The 21,066-nt window shown below is 43.5% G+C and overlaps 1 protein-coding gene across 4 annotated transcripts in view; it reads right to left on the reverse strand.

Annotated features, from left to right (window-relative positions):
• ZNF385D (zinc finger protein 385D) overlaps nt 1-21,066 on the reverse strand; it is a 979,895-nt gene that overhangs the window by 314,191 nt on the left and 644,638 nt on the right. Inside the window, exon 1 of one of the 4 annotated variants that reach the window (XM_003132072.5) lies at nt 19,927-20,492. The exons of 2 other annotated variants lie outside the window; for them this stretch is intronic. In XM_003132072.5, the coding sequence (XP_003132120.1) occupies nt 19,927-19,948 (22 nt within the window). In that variant the 5' untranslated portion in view covers nt 19,949-20,492. Of the gene's footprint in view, nt 1-19,539; nt 19,901-19,926; nt 20,493-21,066 lie in introns of those variants that run through there. One more of the 4 variants, XM_021069747.1, reaches the window with a different exon arrangement.

The raw sequence follows: 21,066 nt of genomic DNA on the forward strand, positions 1-21,066 counted from the left end.
AAGTAGGAGGGGGAGGGACTGGAAGGGACTGGAAGTTTGGGGTTAATAGATGCAAACTATTGCATTTGGAGTGGATAAGCATTGAGATATGCTGTATAGCACAGGGAACTGTATCTACTCACTACCCACTTGTGATGGACCATGATGGAAGATAAAGTGAGAAAAAGAATGTGTGTGTGTGTGAGAGAGAGAGAGAGAGAGAGAGAGACTAGGTCACTTTTGCTGTATAGCAGAAATTGACAGAACATTGTAAATCAACTGTAATAGAAAAAACCAAAATCTTACAAAGAAGATAAAAATCAACACTGCCCTGAACATCCTTAATCATATGAGTGAGTGACTTTTTAGGAATATACAGTATAATCCTAGTAACAAGTTTGCTAAGGCAAATACTAAAAATATGGATCTATAAGTATTATCAAAGCATCTTACACAGAGTTTGCAAGAAATGTTAACATAATTGTGTTCAAGAGTAGATTTTGCCATACCTAACTTTTAAAATTTACCAGTCTCCTAAATGAATGACTATATATCCCATTATTTTTATTTATATTTTGTCAATTATGAGTGAAAATGAGTGTAGTTTTATATTTCCACTGGCAACATATTTTTTTAAATTTGTAATGTGTCTGCTCATATTCTTCATTTTTCTTTGAGTTGTTTGTCCTTTCTTATTGATTCTTTTAAGCTCTTTGTTATTTAAAGAAATTAGCTATTTATATCTGACAATGGTGTTTAAATACTGTTTTCCAAATGTGTCATTTGTTTTTTCACTTAGTTTTTGAATTATTTTCCCCAAACACAAGTTCTTAATTTTATGCAGTTAGATTTATCATTTCTTTTCTTTATAGTTTTGGGTTTGTGTCCTGATTACAAAGACCTTTTATATTATAAGAGTATAAATGTATTCACCTGGGCTTCCTTCCATGAATTTATAGCTTCAGGTTTTATGCTTGAATATTTTTCAATCTATAATTTATTCTGGTGTAAACAGTGGACTAGGGATCTACTTTATTTATCTAAATGTTTACCCAGTTGTACCCAGACCACTGATTTAACAGTTCCTGTTTTCCCAAATGAACTGAGATATTACTTTTATCATACCCTATATCCCCATATACATAAGTATTAAGGTTTACATCTAGATGTTCTAATCTATATTACCAATTACTAAGGACCAAATTATTTGATTATTATGGTTTTATAATTTATTTTATTTTATTTTTTTTAGGGCTGCACCGTGGCATATGGAAGTTCCCAGGCTAGGGGTCGAATCTGAGCTACAGCTGCTGGCTTACACCAAAAGCATAGCAATGCGGGATCCGAGCTGTGTGTGCAACCTACACCACAGCTCACAGCAACGCCAGATCCTTAACCCACTGAACAAGGCCAAGGATCGAACCCACATCTTCATGGATACCAGTCTGATTCGTTTCTGCTGCACCACATAATGGTTTTATGATATAATTTAGAATATGTCCCTCCTGTCAGAACAGAACACTCTTTTTCATAATTTCCTGGAGTGTTTGCTGATGTTCCTTCTCTTCTTTGAGATAAACTGTTGCATCATTTTGTCTAGTTAACAATCAAATCCTATCAGTATCTTATGTGCTATTACATTACGTCTTTGGGTTTATCTATGGAGAGCCAAGTATCCTATGATATTAAATTGATTCTGATTCCTAGGCTCTTTTCCTGGAGTGTCTGACTCAGAAAATCTAGAGTGGGTCATAGGAAAGATGGAACTTTTAAAACTCTCCAGGTTTTTGCTCAGACAAGTTTGGGAACTATCATACACGGAAATTCACAGAAAGTGTGTATACTCCTTTTATGAAGAAATAGATGGTCTCCTTAAAAGAGGTACATTGGTGTTAGACCTACTTGAAGAATTTGTAAGATTATGATTTTACATAAAATGCTTAAAGAACAGAAAAAAAATAAGAGCAAGAAAAAAGTAAGTGCTCATATTTGGAAGACAAAGAGGCAAAAACAAACAACATGTCAGGTCAGAAGGACGTAAAGTATCAGAAGGGTTAGGAAACTGTGGGTGGTTCTCCAGAAGCAGAACTTTGGATGAGAGAAAGCAAGTTTTGTAAAAATGAAGCTGCAAGGTAAATTGGGGCCGGAACCAGGACTGTACTGACCACTTGAATAAGAAGTTTGGAAGCTCTGTGTGAGGAAATAAGAGTCACTCTCAAATAAGAGCATTTGAGTGAGAGAGACAGACAGACAGAGACAGAGAGAAAGAGAGAGAGAGAGAGAGAGAGAGAGAGAGAGAGAGAGAGTGTGTGTGTGTGTGTGTGTGTGTTGGGGGCTATCTGGTCTGCAGCTAAACCTTTTCCCAGCAGATCATTGGCTGAGTTTGAAGCAGAGGAGAGAGTCAAGTTAGGAAACTCAGTGGGGATGATGATAGCAGTATACACCCAGAGATGAATGCTGTGACCTCTGAGACTGAGGAGCAGAATGAGGGAGGCTTGAACAGCTTCTGGGCTCCTGAGGGCTGCAGTGATTTATTGCTCCAATAAGTCCACCCTTTTATCCCTACAGCCATGGTAGGATGAGAGAATCATAGGGCTTAGAGGGATCTTTGAATTCCTTTAGATGCTGAGACATACAGGGATCCACCCAGGTTTAAACCCAATGCACAAGACACACTGGAGCCCTGACTCAGGAAGCAGAAAGGAGGAATGGTAAGCTCTGAGTCTGGATGCACTCCTGGCCCCCACACTTTCCATATAACATCAGCCAAATAACAATATCAGTTTCCTCATCTATAATTTGAGAAGAATATTTATCTCTTACTTTTGCTGTGAAGAAAGAATGAAACAATAGCCCACTGGTCCTGGGAAGGAGTCAGCAGATCTGGATTCTAGACCCAGCTCCACTACTCACTACGGGCTCTTTATTTGAGCTAAATAATTAGTCCCATTAACTTCCCCTTTTCTACCTATGAATATAAGGATGCCAGGTGTCAGATGAAACCTCACCAAGCTTTTGAGATATGAGACTCCTCTGATGCGTGTTACACAAGGTTTGCCATGATCTCTAGGGTGGGAGAGAATTTTAAATGCTCAATGAACAGAGAAAAATGTAAACTAGGACACTGAGAAGTGAGGTCTATATGTTGCTCCTAATTAGCATATCATAACTGCAATGATTTACTGATTTTCTTCCCTTTAGTCTGCTGCTTTGACAGCCATGGGGGATGGTGAGGATGGTTCAAAGAGACGGCAGGTAACATAGGAAACCAACTTTCCAACAGAAGGGAAAAAAGATGACTGGTCCCCTGCCAGGCTCAGAGCCGTTATAAGAGTAGGGCTCTTAGTACTATTTCTACTTTATCAGAGGTGGCTGTGATAGTTCTTAAGGCTCTCCAACAGCAAGGACCAGGAACATGAAAACCCCCACTTTATACAAATGTCCTCTCCTACCAGAAGTGGCCCAGAAGTAGTGTGCTGAGCAGGAAGTAGTGTGTTCACATTTGGCACAGAAGGTATTGGATTTGAATTCCCTGCCTACCAGTTTCCATCTATTTCATCTTGGGCAAGAAATTCAACCTTTAAAGGTACTTTCCTCTTTTGCAGAGAGAATGACATCTAGTTCATTAAAACAATATCATTCCTTTAGGGGGTAAATAAGCTGATGCTTGCAGTGAACTTAAGAGCTCAATAAAAGGTGATCATCATTACTGCTTGAAGATTTTGTGTCTTCAATAAACACGGCATTTTTACCATAGAGACTGACTATAGACATTCTAGATTGTTTCCAGGTATAATGTTTCCTAAACAGAGATGCTGAAAAAAAGAAGAACCTGGAGTTAGCAATAGAAGAGGAAAAAGAAAAACATAGAAATATGGAATCATGTGAATGTGCTTCTACCTTTTGGTGCTCACGGGCTCCAAAGAAAATGAAACTTTCAAACACAGCCAGCTTTAGATCTGACTGATTTAGACATCTCTCAAGGATCCATGTTCTAGTTTTGAGGCAGGATGGCACAGCCGAACTTAAAGATGCATTCTTTCAGTTGCATTTTTTTCTCATTCTGAAAGCATGGAGTATCTTTTGATCTTATGGCTTCTTTGCTATTTTGAATATGGAAACTAATATCTATTTGAAATGAGCACAGTGGAAGGAAGTTGAGAAATAGATCAGGGAAGAGTTAGACAAAAAGCAGGGAGCCACTCATTTTGTTCCACTTTGAGAATTCATACTCTGAGAAGTCTGCTAGGCAGTTTCCACATAAACAGTTTACCAGTTTAAAAGCTTCTATTCTACATTTTCTTTTCTTTTTAGGGCTGCACCTGGGGCATATGGAAGTTCCCAGGCTAGGGGTTCAATCAGAGCTGCAGATGCCAGCCTACATGACAGCTACAGCAACAACAGATCCAAGACACATCTGCCATGCCAGGGCCTCACCCACTGAGTGAGGCCAAGGATTGAACCCACATCCTCAAGGACGTGAAGTCAGGTTCTCAACCTGCTAAGCCACAACAGGAACTCTTCTACTTTTTAATGATAGAAATATGTGTAGAAATTGATCAATACAAAATTTCCATGGGACACTTTGGCAATACTCATGAGAATTAAACATGATTTACTCCCTAATTTCCATTTCTATGAATTTACTCTTTAGACACCTGTGACTATGTACACAAAAAATTATCTATGCACAATGATAGCCATTTTTTTAAATTAGTGAAAGAAGGGAAAGAGGTTATTTTTCTTTTAAAAGGCCCAGTAAAATAAATCACAATATGTTCCTGCATTGGAATATTATGTAGCCATAAAATTTTTAAAAATAGAAATATCAGGAGTTCCCGTCGTGGCGCATCAGAAATGAATCTGTCTAGGAACCATGAGGTTGTGGGTTCGATCCCTGGCCTTGCTCAGTGCTTTAAGGATCTGGAGTTGCTGTGAGCTGTGGTGTAGGTCACAGACATGGCTCGGATCTGATGTTGCTGTGCCGGTGGCGTAGGCCGGCAGCTATAGCTCTGACTGGACCTCTAGCCTGGGAACCTCTATATGCCATGGGTTTGGCCCTAAAAAGCAAGGAAATAAAAAAAAGAAACATCAAAATGTTAAATAAAGCAGTCTGAAAAACAAGGTCGTCGTATGCTTCCACTCCATGTAAAAACAAGAAGAGGGTGTACATACATACCCTTCCAAAGAGTTTATTTTCTAATTTTACTAAGATATACCTGATAAGTAACACTGCATAAGTTTAATAACAGGAGTTCCCGTCATGGCTCAGTGGTTACTGAATCCAACTAGGAACCATGAGGTTGCGGGTTCAATCCCTGGCCTTGCTCAGTGGGTTAAGGATCCGGCATTGTCATGAGCTGTGGTGTAAATTGCAGACACGGCTCGGATCCCGCATTGCTGTGGCTCTAGTGTAGGCTGGCGGCTACAACTCTGATTCGACCCCTAGCCTGGAAACCTCCATATGCCCCGGGAGCAGCCCAAGAAAATGGCAGAAAGACAAAAAAAAAAAAAAAAAAAAAAAAGTTTAATAATGTTGCATACTGATTTGATGCATTTCTATACTGAGAAACCATCACTACAATGAGTCTAATTAACATCCATCACCTCACAGGTGCAATTTTTTTCTTGTGATGATAACGTTTAATGAACTGCTCTCTTAGTAACTGTCGAAGACACAACACAGTTTTGTTGACCACAGTCCCATGCGATATGTGACATTCCCAGGATATGTGTATCTTATAACTGGAAGTTTGTGTCTCTTGACCACCTTCACCCATCTCTCCCCTCCCCCTTCTGTATAATTTAACAAATAAAACAAAGTGCACTAGGGTGGAGGTAGGAGATTTCAATTTCACTATTTGCCCTTTTATAATACGGTAGTTCAAAAATTGTGCATGTATTACATATTACCTTTTCAAAAAACAGAAAATATTCCATTGAGAATACAGAAAGGTTTTGTGCTCTCCCTTAGTTCCTGGTGTGCCATGAACCCCCCTCCCCAACAAAAGTTCACATTATTATCTGACAGGAAAAGATCACCCCATATCTGGCACAGGGCATTTCATGTGCCCAGGAAGAAAGTCAGTGAGAGAGGAAATTGCTGTTCTAAGTGGAAGAGTGAGGTCGCCGTGTCTGGCACACACATAGGCAAGGCCCCGAGGCTCGGCTCCTGCACAGGGAGGGCACATATCCCTGCCGTAAGCATCATTTCCGAGCCTCGATTTGGGAGCACTGCATGTTCCATGAACCAGATTTCACATCTCTTACCCTCGTGCAGACTTTCTGGAAGGGAGCTGGAAGGATTCCCTGCTCTCAGCCTCAGGCCCCACCAGCAGGTGGCTGCTTGCCATGCAAGCTGAGACGCTCTCTGCCTGTGTGTTGGTTCACGGGTTCGTTTGCTGCCTGCTTCAAAAAAACCACCCTCTAACTGAATAGTGAGAACATGCTCTGGCTTAGAGAGGTTGAATTTTACTCAAGGTCACACCAAATGGTATGGGGAGGGAGCCAGGGCCAGGCAATCTGCCATCTCAGGTCTGACCCAGCCCAGCCACTTCCTGTCACCTCCTTGCTTCACCTCTCTGTATTGGTGTTTCATCATCTGCAGAGCAGGCATACTGATCATTCTTCCAACAAGGCTGTTAGGAGGACTGGTTGAGCCCATAAACTAAGAACAGTGGCTGGCAGCGACCAAGCACGTTATAAAGCTCAGCTATTTTTAGTAGTTACAGTGCTGCCTTGGGAGGCAGCGTGAGTGACCACTATCTCAGTTTACTGATTTGAAAGCTGAGGCTCAAGGGCTGTTTGTCCAAATTCACACCACTAAATCAAGACTTGGCTTGTAAGCTGTGGTTGGAGGACTGTCACTGAGCAAGCACGTGGCCTCTATTTTCCTGTCAGTGAAACGGAGCCTTTGCCTCCTTATGTGAATGCAGAGGCTCTGACTATAGCAAGCAGAGATGGGCCCAGAAACAAAAATCTCCCAATTTTGCCTCTAAAAAGGACAACAGTGAAATCAAGACTGCATTGCTTCTTTCCTTCCTTCCTCCCTCCCTCTTTCCTTCCTTCCCTCCTTTTTCCTTTCTTTCTTTCTTTGCTGCACCTACAGCATATGGAAGTTCCTGGGCTACAAGTCAAATTGGAGCTGCAGCTGCAAGCCTATTGCCACAGCCACAACAAGGCCAGAACCAAGCTAAATATGTGACCTACACTGCAGCAACACCAGATCCTCAACCCCCTGAGCGAGGCCAGGGGTGGAACCTGCGTCGTCATGGACACCAGTTGGATTCTGAACCCACTGAGTCACAATGGAAACTCCATGTCGGCCCCCTTCTGCAGTCCCATTTTATCCCCAAGGAAAGCAAGAGCGGCATCTGCTTTGTTATTCATTTGTTTTCTTGTCTAAAATGATAGTCGGCAGCAGTTCTGGCCAGGTCACCCTTACTGTGGAATAATGCGCTGCTTGGAGCAGCCTTACTTATTTGTCATCACAGAAAAATAAAAGTGCACTTTGCTTCACACTTAACAGTCACATATTTGGCAGACTAAGTGGATGGCATATGACAGGTGAGTGAATTGACTTTCCCCAGGTAAGGACGGGCAAAGCCAGCCTCTTTCACCCAAGACCTGCTAGTGGAGCACGGGCATTTTACTGGAAGCCGCCTTGTCTGTTTGTGTGCCTGTTGTTTTAACGATATCGATTGTTAAGACAATGATGGGTCAGGAGATGCAAGAATAGTCATTAGCTGCAGCCACCCTCATGAGCTGTAATAGAGCTCAGAGCATCACTAATGGATAAACAAGGTCAACAAGAACACCAGGGGCCAGTTCACAACATCCCAAGGTGGCCAAGCCTTCGCCAGGCCTTTCTTCCCCTAAACAACAAACAAAAATCATTAGTATTGATATTCAGGGTAGACAAACTGCACGCTGAACGAAGAATGACTTCACCCCGGTTTACCCATCATATATGAGGTCAGGAGGTGATGTACAATTGCCCTGTCTGTATAGAGATGGTGCCATCAAGATGATCCATAATCACTTAAATTCGAGCTTTGGGATGTTTCTTCCTTTCAGGAATCGAGGGGAGTGCTGAGTCAAATTGACACTTAAAGAATGAACATTGTGACAGCATGCTGAGTGCTCGGCTTACAGCATCTACCTCAATCCTGACCATTAGTCTAGGAAGTTTCATTTATTACTCGTGTTTTACAAGCAGGGAAACTGAGGCTCAAAGACAGCAAGTCACTGCGCAAGTCCTCGGTGGGGAGCTTGGTCTTGAGTGCTGAAGTCAGGATTTGAATTTGATCTACTGGAACTAGGGTGAACGATTCATCCCAGTCTTCACAAGACTTCATTTCAGCACCCAAAGTTCCATGTTCAGGGAACCCCCTCAGTCTTGGGCAAAAGTGGGATGGCTGGTCACCCTAAGTGGAACCTTAACTGTGGATCATTCAGTATCTGGTCCAATAGAAACGGAGGAACTCAGGTTAGAAGCTTAGAAACGATTTTCCATATCAGCAGAAAGCCAGAGCCCAGCTAAATGGTCTCTAAAGACTTATTACTTAAAGTGTGGTCAGTACACCGGCGGCACCAACATCTCCTGGGAGCTCCTTGTAAAAGCAGAATCCCAGGCTGCACCCCAGAACGACTGAATCAAGATCTGTGCTCTAATAGGATCCTCGGGGGATTTGTATGAACATTAAATTTTGAGAAGGAGGGTTCTAAAGTCCTTTCCAGAACCACACCACTGTGATCCAGAATCAACTAGTGTAGTATGAACATGTTTTGAGTGCCAGCTCTTCAAAGGGTCCCAAGAAGAGGAGAGGGAGACGCATCAGGGACTTTCCTCTCTAGAAACCAGAGGGCAGCACAAAGCAGCTTGCAATCAGATCCAGACCTCAGGCCACGGATTGATTTCCCTCTACGGAGGATGCGTGTTGAAGGGAGAGAACATAGGTTTTGGTTTTGTGTGTGTGTGTCTTTTGGGGTTGCACCTGCTGCTATAGAAGTTCCCAGGCTAGGGGTCGAATCAGAGCTGCAGCTGCCAGCCTACACCACAGCCACGGCAATGCCAGATCCAAGCCACTTTTGCTACCTAGACCACAGCTCAGGGCAAACCTACTGAGCGAGGCCAGGGATCAAACCTGCATCTTCATGGATGCTAGTCAGGTTCGTTACTGCTGAGCCACAATGGGAACTCCAAGAAGAACATAGATTATGGACTCAGATTGACCTGGATTGGAGTTCTGACCCATTGCCTGGGTGATCCACCAGGCTGGGGATGCCTAGGTTCGGGGGACACTCTGTAAAATGATGGTTAAGATAACCCATCTTGGTGGTTCTCAATCTGGCTGTCCTTCAGAATCACCTGAGGCGTTTTCAAAGAAATGCAGGTGCCTCTGGGTCTCTAAGCCAGAGAAGTGGATTTAGTCGGACTGTCCTGGGGCCTTGACGGCAGCATCCTTTCAAAGTTCTCCAGGGGATTCCTTTGTGCAGCCAAGATTTAGACCCACTGGACTTCTTCTTAAGGAGGGTGATGAGGTGCCCGTGAAGCAGAACTTGCTAGCATCTGGCACAAAACAGGCATCCCAGTCTGCTAAATTCCCTTCCTGTGTCAGTGGTGCCCTGTCACCTATCAGCACCAGCACTACTTTCCACAAACCCACAAATTCCTGGGGCCCAGGAATTCTCCAAGGAAACCAAGAGTGTCTGGACGTCCAGGGCCTGGGTTTCTCACGGTAATGTTTTTACTTATGAAGCATTTTAAAATTAGGAAAAACCAGGCAACAGTTCCAAAAGAGAACCCATTTACCAGAAAGATGGGATTTAAGGTCTTACACAACTTAAACATTTTTTTTTTTTTTTGTCTTTTTCTCCTTTTAAGGCTGTACCTGCGGCATATGGAGGTTCCCAGGCTAGGGGTCTAATTGGAGCTGTAGCCACCAGCCTACGCCAGAGCCACAGCAATACCCGATCCAAGCTGCGTCTGCAACCTACACCACAGCTCACCGCAATGCTGGATCCTGAACCCACTAAGCGAGGCCAGGGATCGAACCTGCAACCTCATGGTTCCGAGTCGGATTCCTTTCTGCTGCGCCACAACGGGAACTCCCACAACTTAAATTTTTTTAAGAAATTTTTAAAAGTTTAAGTAATCTATTTTTTTTCTTTTTTTGCAATTCAACATGTGGAAGTCCCAAGGATGGAACCCTTGCCACAGCAGTGACCCAAGCCACAGCAGTGACAAGTGTCCGATCCTTAACTCACTACCCCACAAAGCAACCTTCCTCTAATGCACCATTTAATTAACTGAACTTCCTTAGGACAAGGCTCCTGTGAATCCCCTGAGTCCTGTAAATTACCCAGTTCCCAGGACAGCCAATGAAAACACGTGGCAGTGATCACATGGCTTCCGGGCTGAGCACCTGCAAGGGTATCACTCCCTGTCAGTTACCTCCACTGTTGCCTGGCAACAAGGGCACCATAAGTTATAAAGCCTCACGGGGCTTTAAAAGCAGGCTTTGAGAGGGATGCTAATAATTCCATTCGGGAAGAGCAGCATGTTTTGCCTTGTTATATATATTTTTAATAGCAGGGCCAGTAAGCCAAAGACATCAGTGTTAAAAGTAACACGGGAAAGGATAGATAAAAATCAATACCAAATTTCCCTTCCCTTCCTAAGCAACTATTAATAAACTCCCTCAGCTCTCAATGTGTCCCTCCCCATTAGAGTCTTGGGCAGTAAGGAATATGGGGCATGGAGTTTTTATGGAGGTTTCCTGCCCTGCTCATTTCTCTCTCCTGCCTCTGCTTCTGCCATTTCCCTTTGTTATAGAATAAAGACAAAGAAAAGATCAGAGGTGGGGTACATATTTGAGGAGATAAGCAAATACTCTCTTCCTTAGCCCACTCAGATATCCCCACTGGAATGCTAAGCCACATGGCTTGCTGCTGAACATGCATTTCCAAATTTTTTTTTTTTTCTTCAAAAATGCTCTCTTCTCTGACACACAGTTTTCAATCTCATACCAAGGTCCATTCATATGGTGCTCTGCAGATTCAGAAGTCTGCTTCAACTTGTGATTGATAGACAGACCTTTGAACCCATGGTAGAAAAGGAAAATGAATGCAGAGAGAGGTTCACTAATGTGTCCAATGTCACACCACAGAAAGGGACAAAGCAGAAACCTGAATGGGTGTTGGGGTGGTGGGGGCAGACTGGTGAGGAGTTGCTCAAAGTTCTTCACCTACATTCTTTTGCCGCGCTACCTGCTTCTCCCCCAAGCAGAACTCTCACTGACAATGGAGATATTTTGGCAGAGACATTCTCATTTAAAGTGCTAATTATATCAGGGGTGAGATCTCCTTCCAGGTCCCTAGTCAGTTTTCTCTGAGGTCTATCTCTCAGACTTTCCCTGGATGCCCAGGTGCTGACAGTGCCTGGGCTGCATTGCTGGTTGGCCTCTGGTTCCGTACCACCAAGGAGCAGCAGAGGCAGTGCACTGGAGGATAGGCGATAGGGAGAAGTCGGGTATTTCTTTGCCTCTCTCTGTGCCAGAGGCTGAATCCTTTCCCCTTCAGGGTCTTAATCCTGCCACGATTCCAGCTGCTACCAGGAGACCTTGGGTCCACTTGTTATCGCTCCATCTTCAAACTAGGAGTTTCTTGCTATGGCTAATCTCTGGGCTGCTTCCCCATCCGTCATGTGGCACCTCTTCTATCACCCATCCAACAAATTATCTGCATTAACGCCCTTCTTTGCGTATTAGCTGGCATAGGTCCTATTTTCCAGTTTGACCTCAAAACATCATCACTTTTTTTCAGTTTTATACATTTGTATACTCGATTGGATATAGAGATGAAAAAACAAAAAATCAAATTTTACTAACAGTTCACCGTGGACTTCCTGGGGCTAGGCACTTTTATATGCCTTGTATATTTTAGTCCTCAAAATAGAACTGTGGGAAATGTATTATCACTCTTCTCCTTTCTCTGTCTCTCTCTCACACACACACGCACACACACACACACAAAAACTGGATATCAAAACATGAGGTGACTCGCCCAAGGATACAGACTTAACAGAGGTCATTTTTGTTTCTTTATCAGTCATGGAATAAAGAAAAGACTGGTGCTCCATCTTGACCAAATATTGGAGATAATGTCATTGTAACTATCAGAGTTTGTAGCACAAACGACTTGTATTATTTTACAAGCACTGAATTAAATAGTGAGACAGCAGGTATACATAATATGTAATGAATGCAAGCCTTAATATCTGACAATGATTTGGAAAAACTGAGGCAGTAGAAAAAGCCTAAGTCTTGCCCAAGGCTGATTTTCATACATTTTCATTAGATTTTTTTTCTGATTATTAATTATTTGATTCAAAAAAAAAAACAAGATAAATAAAAGTCTGAATTTTATTCAGACTTCTGTTACTAATTTTTTTTTTGTCTTTTTAGGGCCTCACCTGAGACAGTCTATTACTAATTGTGATCCCACAAAGTCAAGACACAAACATATCTTAGATCTCAATCACTTGTATTCATTTCTTTAGCCAGCAGTTGAAATATTTTTTTCCAGCATTATTATTACAAGTAAACTTCCATTCATAAAAATATCCCCCTATGCTCTGCAATAAAGAGTAAAGAACATGGAAGTAGGCCTCAAAGCACTCCCCTGGAGCCTTGGCCTTCACAATTACTAGCTGCGTGACCTTGAGAAAGTTGTCTCAGCCATCTGAGGCTCAGATTCCTCATCTAAAAATAGGAATCATTATATTTTACCTACCTCCTGCAATGGGTCATTTTGAGGATAAAAAAAGCGTAATGGAGACGCATTTGTAAAAAATACAAATTGCTCTCCAAGTGTAAGGATCCTGTTTATTAAAGCACGTTTACATTCATTATTACGTTTTTATCCTTGGAGCAATCTGCCACAAGTGTTCTCCTCATCAGTAAAATGCATGCATATAAAAAAGGTAAGTGTGGATGGAGAATAATTTTACAGAAGCCTGGCAAACAGCAGTCAGCTGATCTCCCCTTTCCCCAGTCTTAACACATTGGTGGCCTTCCTGGGCATTTCCAGCTATTTCTCTGAAGGGAGCTCCTGCCCATCCCAGCCTCACAGCCAAAGGATGCCAACATCTGGGGCAAAGTCACTAAAGCCAAGTGAAGCTGAGAAAGAGGTTGTGACAGATGGAGTGACACCAAGTGCAATTCTCCCATCTTATCTCATGATTTTCAGTGTTCTTCAGACTTTTATTTTTTTTTTGTCTTTTTATGGCCGAATCTGCAGCATATGGAAGTTCCCAGGCTAGGGGTGAAACCAGAGCTGCAGGGGCCAGCCTACACCACAGCTACAGCAATGAAGGACCCCCAACCCACTGAGCAAGGCCAGGGATCGAACCCGTATCCTTGTGGGTTCTTAACCCACTGAACCGCAATGGGAGCTCCTGTTCTTCAGACATTTTTGAACCTTAGCCTTTATGTCTCCCTTCTCTTTATAGTGCAGAGTCCTGTGGAGAAAGGAGTAAAAAGAAACAGGAGAAAAGTTGTGGAATTCCTTACATCTATATAAAAAGCTCATTTCTAAGGACTAGTCCTTAACTTTTTACAGATTAAAAAAAAAAAAAAAAAGCAGCTCTTTGTCTCATGAGCAAAGAGGCACGTTTCACTTGTCAACACTCATACACCAGGTTTCCTAGGAAAAGGCAGCCTTGCGGATCTGCTGAGGAAGTGGACGGCCTTCCTCTCTTATCTCCGATACCCATTTCATCTTACAGTTTCCTTTTTGAAATATTTATTTATTTATTTATTTTGCTTTTTTAGGGGTGCTCCCGTGGCATATGGAAGTTCCCAGGCCAGGGGTTGAATCGGAGCTACAGCTGCCGGCCTATACCACAATCACAGCAACTCGGGATTTGAGCCACTTCTGAGACCTACACCACATCTCACCACAATGCCAGATCCTTAACCCACTGAGCAAGGACAGGAATCCAACCCACGTTCTCTTGGATTCTAGTTGGATTGGCTTCTGCTGCGCCATCACGGGAACGCCCTCATCTTGCACTTTCAACACCTGTTGTAAGGGCCCATGTGCCTGGCACTGGGATGAGCAGGGTGTGCTAAGGGTGCAGATTAAACCATACTTGGGCACTGAAAGAACTCTCAGTCCCCCACACCCCTCCCTGCACCCCAGCCCCCACCTCTCACCAGGCTTGGTGTTTTGGGACAGAGAGCATTCCTCCAGCTGCTGCTGCTGCCCCCTCTGACCTTGGCCAGGTTACTTTTCTTCTTCCTCCCTACTTAACAGAAGCATGATTATGGCAAGTGGGTAGAAAGAAAAAAATAAATAAATAAAAAATAAATCATTAAGAAAGAGAAGGGGTTCTGTGCATCCCACCCAGTGCTCTGCTAGAAGTTCATGTGCATTTCAGGTGTCAGAATCCAGAGGGTTTCATGGCAATGCCTTCGATTTTAAAGGCTGTGCAAACCTGGAGTTCTCATTCGAAACCCGGAGTTCAGGCTGACTTCCAGCTGCTTCATAATGATTTTAACGCTGCAACAGAGCAAAGCTTCTTCCTATTTTCAACCCTAGCAATTTGGTTCAAGCATGATCTCAACCATTTTAAGCCCTGATATTTCTAGCCACCTCTTATGCTGTATTTTCTCTTAATGCCACCAATCATGTGTGAAATTCTGTTGCAAAACTAATCTTTGTGGGAAATGATATGTAATGACTTCTTTAGAGAGAGCCGGGGCGGGGGGGGGGGGGGGGGGCGGTGACTATGACCTTTGTTGTTTTTTGACATGGTTTTCATAGTATAACACAAATGGAAACAGCTCTTTCTCAAGGTCAAAGTAGAAATAGTTTTCTGCTTATACAAGCATCACACTTTCTTAGGCAGGAAAAGCCTTGAAAATTATCCTTATGACTTGACTGTAAAAACCTCTAAGGTATATAATGGTTGATATACCTGAAAGCCATCTGTGCCCAAAAATTGTTTCATATCCATCTTATTAAATCAATACTTAATGTTTTACCTTCCAAATGATGTGAAAAGATTTAGGAATACACAAAAGAATGAATGAAAAAAAAATATTTGGCTATTTATATAACAGGGCACTATCTGATGATCCAGTGTTAAACACACACACACACACACACACACACACACACACACACACACACGCCAACATATCAAGGGAGGATTCAGCCCAAAGCAGCTGTGACCAAATATTCGGCAATGGAAGTCAGAAACCACTAATTTAAATTTTTCATTTGTTTTTTGGAACAATTATGCCACCCACAAAAGGGTAACTTTGCAAGTCGTCATTATCTCATGAATTTTGGAATTTATCCCTTAAATAAACTCATCTCATTTCCATGTAATTACAGCAACTAAGAAGGCCCTAAAAAAAAAAAATAAAAAAATAAAAAAATAAAAACCCTCAGCTCAAATGTAAGGGTCCTAATAAGGAATCTATGTTACTGGTATCTTGATCATACTTGGAACGTGGTTCCTGAAAATAAGAAATTCATATGAATTTGAAAGCCACATGTCTTGAGAAGTTTCTCTTAGATTTCCTGCATCTGATACATTCTGACAGCATTACCTTTCACACCCTCCATCTCTGTTATGTAGTAATTTATTGCCTGTCATTTAGATTCATTTGTAATAAAACACAATGGTAAAGACTTCAAACTTTAAAAAAGGATAACCTGGTCTAACAAATTCTTTCCTGAGTTATTCTCTCCCCCTGGCAGCCTCAGAAACAGAAAGACGTCCAGAGTTTTTCAAAGACTTCAGTGGACCTAATTCCCCATAACAGATCACTCGGGACAAACTAATTAGGACGAGTTAAATGTTTCCACTAAAAACACACAGAAAAAGAATGTTTTTTTCGTGCTGCCTGCTGTTTTCTGCTCATTTCCTTCTTCATAACCTTGCCACTTAACTGTTTTTCTAACATCCTGCTTTAGAGGTGAAACTTGATGGTCCAGCCACAACCAAAACTGTGCATGCTGATTTGAGAATGTTCTAAAGATCCCAAGGGAGAAACAAAATCCTTCGTCTGACGATGTACAAACGTGTCTCTTATAGGCAGGGGAAAAGGCTTCTAGTCTAGAATTTTCCTACGAGATGATTTTCTAGCTATTAAGAGCTTCCTCTATCAAGTATTCAAGTATTATTATTTTTTTTTTTTATCACGATAGGCACACCACTAAGTATTTCTCTGGCTTTTCTAGAATTTTAAGGAAGACAGCTGATCCATAATTAACACCATGCTGAACTTGAATGGCTCATTCGCGCTTTCTAAATTTTGCTCGCCCTTTTCTCCAGGCTTAATTAACATGCCATGTATAGTAGCATTTAAAGTGAGCTCTAATATCTGTCTCTAAGTTGTGCTCATTTGTATAACATTCGTCCTTTCATTTTCAGCAGGACTCTCGGGGAGCAAGCACCCCACCCCCACCCCCGCCTGGCTGTAAGCTCACCACCACATCCATCTGGTTGATATGGGGCCACACGGAATGTCCCTCAGTGCCATCATGCTCCCGTTTTCTTTCCTGATGGCAAAAGGCTGCGACACAGCACCTCTCTGGCCAACCGTGGACAATTTGTGAGGTTGGCCTGACCACGGGCACTCACTCACCACTCCAGCAGTGGACAAATGTGTTGAGTCAAATGGAAAGGGGGAGACAATGCAGACATACTTAGAGCTGGAGACAGTACCCGGTTAATACCTGGGATGCACTCAAGCCCAGCACCTGCCCGTCATGCCATCACTGTCCTCTGACCCGACGGTAACTGGGCTTCACAGGACAGGTCTGCTGTACCCACAACCACCCACAGCCTCTGCCTTCATCCGGAGACAAGTCTCCCAGCTGCTTGCTTTCATTTCCGGATCAATTATTAATGGCGATTCATCTTTGGCACATACAATTTTTAACTATGTCAAATATTCCTGGGGGCGGGGAGCGTAGCTTCCTAAGTCTTTATGGTTTTCTCTTGCTCAGACAGCCAGTCCCAATCAGGTTGCTGACCGGGATTTTCCTCTCTTCTTTCTCCCCTTGTGAACCTTATTTTTAACTCCAAGTAATGAATGCAAGATGGATAGAATAAGTAACAAAAGTATCCACGGCGACTGAACAGCAAACTCTTAAATCACTGTGCAGTAAGTGCAAAGGAACAATTATTGAAAACACTGCACTAAAATTTCAATAGGAGATAAGAGGGAGGCTTAAGTCATTAAAAGGATCCATTAGTCTTATGTGTCTGAGGCAGCACCCTCAAAACAAGAGCTGCTCTGGAGAACTGGAAATATGACATCTTCCACCAACTTGCACACACACAGCTGACTCTGACTGAGAAAGGACAGGGTTCAAGTGTTCAGCCCCTAAGAGGAAGGGAGCCTACAGAGAAGCAGAGGCCGGGGCCAGCCTGTCCAGGCAGTGTCTTCAGTTATACTTGAAAAGGGGGTGGGGGGAGCAACACTGACAAATTATTTACAACGGGAGTAAATATCCTGTTTGCATATCCATTCACCTGGTGTTACAGCATCTCCATGCTCTTCATCACTCCCTGCTGAGTCACAAAAGACTTCTGACACTTCTACCCCAGCTCCACAAAACCGGAAAAGCCCAAGAAGGCAGACCTGCTTTTTTCCCCTTTGTCCCAGTTCTCCCTGACTTTTGATAAACCCCTTGCAGTCTGAAAATGAAGATGAAAGTCACTGGTAACCAACTGCAAAGTGAAAGCCTGCTTTTGAAAAATTACCTGAAAGAGCTAAAATTCTGGATCCACCCCCACCCCACCCCCTCGACACACACACACACACACACACACACACACACAAGAACACGTAGGTGCCTACACAACACAGAGACATCCACAGTCTTAGGGATCTGCAACATCTGAACGCTGTGGACTCTTAACATGCCTGGGCCGGATTCTTCAATTCTGGCCCTAGCTCCTGTCCCACACATTTTATGCGAGAAAGGTGGGCGTCCAGAGTTCTGGATGTCAAACAGCTTGAGCGAGGGGCTGCCTAACAGAACCTGAAAGAAACAGCATTCCTAAATACACGTGATTTCCTCCGAGAATAGCAAAAACATATCTCATGCCGGAATTATGGTCGGACCGAACCATGCTCCTGACACAGAGGGCAACTTTAGCCTTGCCTTTAAAAGAATATAGTTTCATCTGAAGGAGGACATCACATTTCAATGTGTGCTATTAAAAACTTGCATTACACAGTGCAACTAATTGCCCTGTGAATCACCCTGCTTTACAAGAAGGCTGGGCTAGGTTGCAGTTCATAACATGAGCTAGTCCACTGAACATTTCTCCAAGAGCCACAGGAAAATCCAGTCCAGTATGGATGGCCTCTGACCAGTACTTTTAGACCACACCACTGCTCTGGTTGATGCTATGGCCTCACCACAATCACATCAGACATTGTTGCAAGAGGCTAAAAACTTAAGCTAAAATTATCATCTTCCTTTCCCTCCCTCAAATACCCTAAGAGAGGCCAATGCTATTTTGGATGTTATTTGTCCCAAAGATATATGATCTTTACAAGTTTTTGCATGTATCAAAAACATATTCACGATAAATACTTTCTATTTTATTAATTACCAATAAACACGCTTACCACCTCTGTTACTACCACCGGAGAGAGTGTTGTTTAACTCCGAATTCTGCTTTAAATTTGGCTATGAAATGAGGAGCCTTTCTTTCAAGTCAATTTCAATTATTTTTAAGACTTCTTTTCTAGTATGACACAAATTATAGGGAAATCAAAACTGCTGTCAAGACAACTAAAAGCGTTCAGCTTTTGCATACTTTCCCAAATGTTTCAAAGGCTCAGGAAAACAAAGCAAAGCAAATAGTACACACTCAGAAAGAAATGCCTGAGAAACTAATACTGCCCCAAAGCAAGTTTGTCGAAATACCTCTTTAATTGAAGAATGACTGTAGCTTTCATATTTAAAGCAAGCCAACTCACCACCCAAAGCATTTGCATCTTGGAATCCTCCCCTCGCCCCTCTCCAGTGGCTCCCAGGAAGCTTTTAGTATCGAGATAGTTGCCCTTAGGTGATGACAGGGGATGGAACTTACGGAAGGAAAGCATAATTTCAAGGCGGAGGAAAGTGTATTCCACCTAATGCTTGGTTTCCTATTTACGGAAGGGTTTTTCCTTCTCCCCTGGCAGTAAGTTGCAGCGATACCCTGCAAATGCACAGCTCCCAGTACAGTGCTCCACTGATCACCCAGATCTCAGCCTCAACATGTTTTCTGGAAGGGCAGACAGCTCAGCAGAAAACCTAAGGGAGGTTTTTCACCATGGTACACAACTAAACCGCACAAATATTTAACAGCTCCGAGACCACTAAAGGTTTAAAATAATCTGTGTTTTGTGCGAGGCTGCTCTAGCTAGAAGGAAAACTGGGATGGAGTGGAGGGGTGTTCTCAGCTGCTCAAGCACCGCACACCCAAGAATGTTTTCCCTTTCTGCCTCAGAATTAGGGAAAAACCAAAATGCTTACTGGGCCATCGATATTGACTGAGGTTCCACAGCATCAATAGTAGAGAACTTTGTTTTACATTCCATTAAGTTAGCCCACGAGTTTCCCACGCCGCACCGTTTCTCCTTCCTCACCTAGCTAAAAAAAATTAACTTCATGCAAACAAATCAAGGTAAAGTTTAGCCATCCCCACCCCGTCTCTCCTCTTTTCCAACTTAAACTCATCTACGGCGAATAAACAGCCCCGTTGTAGCACAAAGGAAGCTCTGAGAGCTGCACCAGCTTGGTCCTCCAGTTATCAACTGGAGGTAGGTTTAATGTAATACGTTCCGAGGCTTTAAGATTTGCTAAAGGGCGCTGTACCAATGAAGAGCTGGGCAGCCCCAGAATGACATCACCAACACTCACCAAAATACATTATGTTTCTCATTAATCGGACAGCTGGAACCCCACCGCGGCGTCTTCAGCATCAGCTCGTACCCCAGGCTGCCGCGCAGAGCCGAGCCGTTTCATGCTACGTTCGGTGGAAACGTCCCCGGCGTGGAGAGCAGCGGGCGCCGAGCGTGCCTCCTCCGCGGGATGAGCGCCTTTCCCGGGCTATGGTTCCCGGCGGCTGGAGCGTGCGCTCGGGCTGCCTGCTGCACTGCCCATCCTTACTGTAATCCGACTCCTCCTTGCGATGTCCTTGCCGCGCCTGTGACATCAGGACTGAGAGTACTACAAACAGACCCCCCACCCCACCCACCCCACCCCCGGCTCTCGGCGGCTCCGGGAGGTGCTGCGATCGCCTGCCTGGACCAACCATGGTTCTCGGGAAGCGTTGACGAGCCCGGAGACCTGGGAGGGGGCGGAGTGAGGGGCACGGAGGCTCTCTTAAAGAGAGAAGGGTCCCCGGATCCACAGAGGCGCACGCGGGGGAAATTTATCAGGGTGTGGGAGGGGACGGGGTTAAGGCGAGTTCTGCCATTAACATGTAATTAGACACATTTGATTCCCGCCCCTCCCGCTAATGTCATCATCCGTGCCAAAACCAAGTCTTCCCCCCGCTCAAGTTTAAAAGGCAGTGGAAAGAGGATTTGTGCCTTATGCCTGCCTTCTCTTTGCTGTGGGCTTGAGGGTTTGTTGTTGTTTGTGATGTTTATAGCTAAAGAAGAATAAAAGACTCAAGGGACGATGGTTAGGGTAATAGAGGTTTTCTCTTAGAAGTGTTTTGATCACAGAAGCCCAGCAGTCGGTGAGGAGTTATTTTTATTTCTTGAGTATTTTTCTGAGCTGGGTTGATAGAGAAATGTAAAGAAAAAGAAATGGTGATAAAAGTCACCTCCACTTGCACAGGATCACATTTGCTGCTTCCCTGAGTAGGTAGCAGAAAGGACACTGAGGCTGAAATTAATTCTTTTTTGGCAATCCCACATCCTGCAGCAGTTCCAGGCCACGGGTGGAACCCAAGCCACAGGGCCACAGCTGTAACAACTGTCAGCTCCTTAACCCAAAGTGCCACCAGGGAACTCCCTGAGGCTGACATGATCTTTGACCCTTAAAGGAGAG

Source organism: Sus scrofa, chromosome 13 (genome assembly GCF_000003025.6).
Source record: "Sus scrofa isolate TJ Tabasco breed Duroc chromosome 13, Sscrofa11.1, whole genome shotgun sequence".
Lineage (NCBI taxonomy): Eukaryota > Metazoa > Chordata > Mammalia > Artiodactyla > Suidae > Sus > Sus scrofa.